We start from the raw sequence: 5,189 nt of genomic DNA on the forward strand, positions 1-5,189 counted from the left end.
AATTCAATTCTTGAAATTTGTACACCCAATTCAGGAGTTATCCACCCCTCGGCAGGGAGGGAGAGAGATACGGTCAGACCAACCAGCCGTCACAGACTTCCAGTGGGGCTTGTGTGCTGGAAAGGTTGCCTACTCAGCCGGCGTTGCCCAGCGCTAGGGGCGGCCGCGCTGCCTCCAGAAAGTACGCCCCTCACTCACGTTACGGAACTGTCATGCCATGCAAGCTCTCATAGCGCCTGATGGGTAGGCAACATCTCGCTCGCAGTGCATACATGTACTGCGGGGTGGCCTACCGCGAGTCTCGCAGGCGCCCAGGCGCCCGGCTCCCGCAATTTACCGAATAAATCTCGAGGAAAAATGGATATAGGTACCTTCTGGACGATTCCTTACCGATGGTGGTGAACACCTTCCGGAGCAGAGTGTTGGACATGACCTGCTGCTTCGTGATGAAGTCGCCCAGCGCGCTCAGCAGCATGGATGAGATCCACATGCAGAGGAACGGCAGCGCCGACAGCATGCCGTTCTGTAGCGGGAGAGATGGATTCGTTATTACCACCATCAATGGGTGGGTATGGGTACCACTCAGCGCTCGAAGGGGAGTCCTCCTGAGTCGCGCACTACTCACGCTGGCAATGTTGAAGTGCTGGACGTCGGACATGTACTTGGGCAGGTCGGTGATCATGGTGTAGAAGCCCCAGTCGTGACCGACCTCGGTCAGGATGAGCGCCAGGACGGGCAAGGACGACAGCATGGGTACCCAAGGCGTCGAGGCGTGCTAAAACAAAAGAAAAGTGTTGTCATTCAATCTTGGAAAACAATACCCCTCTCCATCCGTATCCGCAACAAAACAAAAACGAGAAGCACGTGTCTTGTCTTGTACCTGCTTTTCCTTGTCCTCTTGCGCACCGGTTACGTTTTCATTCAGGTAGATCAGTTCCTTATCGGATATGAATGGGTGGTCGCTTGGCTCTGAATAGCAAAGGATTAGCCAGAAGAAGTACCTGTCGTCAAGGTATTTTTGTTAGGTCTTTCCGGCGTGAGGCAAAAGAGCATTCAACCGAGTGCGCCGAGGGGCTCCACTCACCACGCCCGACCGACTTTGGTCGCGTGGCCGCCATAAAAATGAGAATAATAAAACGGTTTCATTGAGACGAGCTGCTGAGCATCGAAAAGTCCGAGTCCAGTCCAGTCAGGGAGTGTCCCGACCAGCAACAGTAACGTCCGCGAAACAAACAAGACAAAATGTAACTTACCAGGCGAGGCCGAGGGCGCCGTACACGTAGAACACTGTGATCCAGTCGTACAACTGTAAGAGGTGCCCCGAGAGCGCGTTCCCCACAAGCGTGCCCACCTGCGGACCTGTGACACGGCGGCCGGATTAGCGACAGAAATCAAAGTGACTTGTACCCGGCCCAGACGACAGCACTTACCAGCGAGGACGATGGTGCCAATCAGGTTACGCTCTTGCTTTGGGGCCCACTTGGCGAGCAGGACGAAGATCGCGGGGAACGTGACGCCCTATCGAAAAGAAATGCGTGAGTCTGACTGTGTGCGTGGGGGCAAGAAGACATATGCGCCCGTGGCGTAGGCAGCCCATCCTGCTCCGAAGTCCAACTGACTGTTCGGGCGCGGAGTACGGCCGGGAGCTCGCAAGCGACAAAGAAAATAACGTGTCGCTAAGACAAGCTGCTGATACCTCGACTGATACTAAACTAAACGTATCATCTGCTAAAAAGTTTGTTGATTTCATTTTTACAGTATGCTTCACTGGGAAACATTTTGCTCCAGCAGAAAGTTTTTGTTACTTCTTGATAAATTATTATGCCGTTAACCTAAACTCACCTCGCCGAGGCCCATGATGATTCTGACGACCACCGCGCCGGCCACGTCGCCGACCTCGCACGCCCAGGGCGTGAGGAAGGTGCAGATGGCCGTGATCAGGACGCCGAAGCCCAGCGTGTGCTTGCCGCCGAAGCGGTCGGCGATCACGCCGCCCGGGATGTGCGTCAGGATGTAGCCGATGTAGAACGAGCCCAGGACCAGGCCGATCGCCTCCGAGTCCCAATTGAACCTGTATTCCTGCGTGCGAGCGACAAATGATAAAGTACATTAGTACGGAAGCGATCTCGGTGACAATATGGTCGTTCCACTTGACTTTGAAGGGGAGTACAAATAATGGGGTCCCAAAAGGATCTGGACTTTCACTGAAGCCCGTTGGAACACATAATATTTGTACCTCGGGGTACAAATATCGTGTAATGGGGTCTCTCTGGACTCCAATATAATGTTCCTGATCATTTTGGGACCCCGTACTATTTGTCTGTTGTGTGTCAAGTAGTATTTGAAGGGCCCCAAACGGGGTAAAGAACTTCGTGGTTGGTGTGCCCCACTATACCTGGTGAACAGTGCTAATGTTGGAAGCAGGGCCGCTGACCGCCTCGAAGGGGCACGAGTCCTCGAGGGATGCCGTCGAGGTGTTGGGCGGCGGCGTCATCCTGGTGATGGCCACGTTCAGGCAGGCGCGCATGGTGAAGCAGTTGATCATGCCCAGCATGCCCATGATGGCGAAAACGTATCGCTGAGGTACCCATTCTGTGGATAGTAAAGAACATTGTTGGTAATTTTACAGAAAATGTATATAATCGGGGGGGGGGGGGAGTCGCATCCGAGAACGTTCATTGTGAGGGCACCCTTATCACTGCTATCATCGGACAATCGTTCACGATCGTTCGCCGTCTTTTGTGACAATGGTCGTGCGGCGCGGGACGGGCAGGCTCAACACTTGAAAGTAAGCGAGCAATAAAATTGTAATGTAATAGTCCATTATACAGAGTTTAGTTTGCTCCAGGGAACCGTTTAGTTTTCAAATAAAGATATAAAACATAACTGCTCACACTTTCATGTGTCTAATACAACGGGCCCGCAAGGTATTTCTCATACTCTTCTGAAAGTCAGAAAGTGTCACACTTTAGACCACGCCGTGTCGCGGAGTGGCGTGGCGTGTTGTCACCCTGCTCGACCGGGGGCCAAGGCAGTAGCGGCGCTTCTCTCAGACCGGAGCAATGGGCGATACCAAAACGCGAAACCGAACCGAACCGGACCGCTACCAAACTTGTCTCGCCAACCAGCCCTGAACTCTTGACCTTGAACTAGACTTGGCGTGTGTGGCGAAGAGGGGGCGGGTTACGGACGGGTTAGGGATGAGCCGAGAACACCGCACGCGGCACATGGCACTACTCGGCCGTGAAACTGGAGCCCGCCGCCGGCTCTGACCAGACTCAACACAACACTCTCAGACTCGCGGGTATATCGCGATAAGAATAGTGACTTAACTGTCACGCTCAGTTCAGCACACTGTCAATTGCTTACGGACAACCAAACACGCTCTTCCCATCCCACTCCTTAAGGTGCCCCTCCCCTCCCCAGCCCAAACCCCAACACCTTTTCCAGCTGCGCGCCAGCTGCCCAGCTGTCGACGAATCAGCAGCAGTGTGTCCGTCCGCCGCGTGGATCCCATACACACACTTCACATTTGTGCACGGCCATGCCCCCCCCCCCCCTCTACTACACCGGCGGCGTGCGCCACACACCCCATACACAACGTACTCAACCAACCCGTATGGTAAAAAAAAACCTTCTTTTGCGACGTTTTGCCGCGGTTTTGCAACGTTATAATGTTTCCAGGTTTTTCGACGATTGCCAGGTGGTTTTGCAGCAGATGCAGGGGTGGTGAAGGGTAATTAAGGATAAGGACTTTTCTCGCGCGCTAATCTCAGGCTGGGGGATCCTGGCTATCGCATCGCGCGGGGCGCGGCAACAACTGTCAGTTTAACGACTGTCATCGCTCGTCACCCGCACCAGTTAACAACTGTCACCGCTCGTCACCCGCACCAGTTCACAACTGTCACCGCTTGTCACCCTCACCGGTTAACAAGTTGTCACCAGCTCGTCATCCGCACCAGTTAACAAGTTGTCACCGCTCGTCACCCCCACCGGTTAAAAAGTTGTCACCGCTTGTCACCCGCACCGGTTAAACTTGTTGTCACCGGCGCCCGGCGCCGCCGCAATACCGCGCAGCTCATCGCGAATGAAGGCAAAAAACAACAACTATCAGACAGAGGCCGTCCAGCGAGCAGATCAGCACTGCTACGCGCCCACCTGCCTGCCAGTCATCCTGGATGAAGAATTCACAGGATGCCCTCAAATAACGAAACACGTGAATGTCGTTGTTTGTTTTCCTCATGCGCGAGCGCGGTGACCCGGCAGGCACCGGCCCATAGCTTAAGCCCCAAGGCAAAACAAACATAAGCACACGCAAAAAATAAATAAATATTAAGTGTGGATTCAGCGTTCACGAACCGCAAGCGTTCACGCCAGGCGTGATTTTCATTCTCCCTCAGCTTTAAAGTACCGACGTTCGTTCATCCCGCCGAACGTGAAATTCACGCCTGGCGCGTGAGAATTGCGCTCGCTTTTTGATAACTCTGAATCCCCCTTAAAGCGCATGCAAAAACAGCCGAAAAAAATACATTGTGTTAGCCGTTTTATCGTAATTTTGTGCTCCAGTAACAAAATGTTTCTTGGGGCAGCAAAATATTTTGCGCACTTTCCTGTCAGGCAAAGTTTGCAATCTTAGGCCTATTGTTTGAGCTGTTTTAGCAAACGTTCTTTATATGCGTGCAGGGCCGCAGCTGATCAGACACGCATGTTGGCGCGGGAAGGACGCGGGCGCAGCCGGGTGCAGCGGGGCGTCCCGCGCGGTCAAGAGGAAGAGTTGGCGCCAAGGTGAGGACGACACCTCTGTCACTCGGACGCTGTCAAGCAGTGGCTGACCAACGCACAAGTAATAAAACCAAGATACGACTCGGTCATTCCAAATCTCTCGCGTGCCGTCAAGTTTAACGCCGTGAATGTCCACAGCAGGCAGAACAAGTGCAAAATGTTAAGACAGCCTCTTGAGCCAATAGGTAATAAAGACATGGATGTAACTTCAGCCCCGTTCTCCGTTTACCGAACCGAATCGCACGGAGGAGTGTCGGTGGGTTTGCCTATTGTCACTGACCATACTATAGCGTCGTACGGTGCCCGCCGGTAGCCAACCCACCCACACGCGTGCATGCGATGCGGTACAGTTTGATAGATGCCCTGTACGCACAATGTTAAGTGGGTTCAGTGTAAGCCCCCCCCCC

At 53.6% G+C, this 5,189-nt stretch overlaps 1 protein-coding gene across 1 annotated transcript; it reads right to left on the reverse strand.

The window, feature by feature from the left end:
* Positions 1-16: 16 nt before the first annotated feature.
* LOC113205257 (sialin-like) lies at positions 17-2,592 on the reverse strand (the record flags this gene model as incomplete). Its single annotated transcript, XM_052276387.1, is given in 7 exon segments — positions 17-523; positions 626-775; positions 881-1,001; positions 1,254-1,359; positions 1,431-1,518; positions 1,843-2,079; positions 2,396-2,592. Coding segments are annotated over 7 exon segments (1,133 nt in total), but the record flags the coding sequence as incomplete, so codon positions are not given.
* Between the last annotated feature and the right edge of the window lie 2,597 nt (positions 2,593-5,189).

The sequence above is a fragment of the Frankliniella occidentalis genome, unplaced genomic scaffold (genome assembly GCF_000697945.3).
Source record: "Frankliniella occidentalis isolate FOCC.00 unplaced genomic scaffold, Focc_3.1 Scaffold2756, whole genome shotgun sequence".
Classification (NCBI taxonomy): Eukaryota; Metazoa; Arthropoda; class Insecta; order Thysanoptera; family Thripidae; genus Frankliniella; species Frankliniella occidentalis.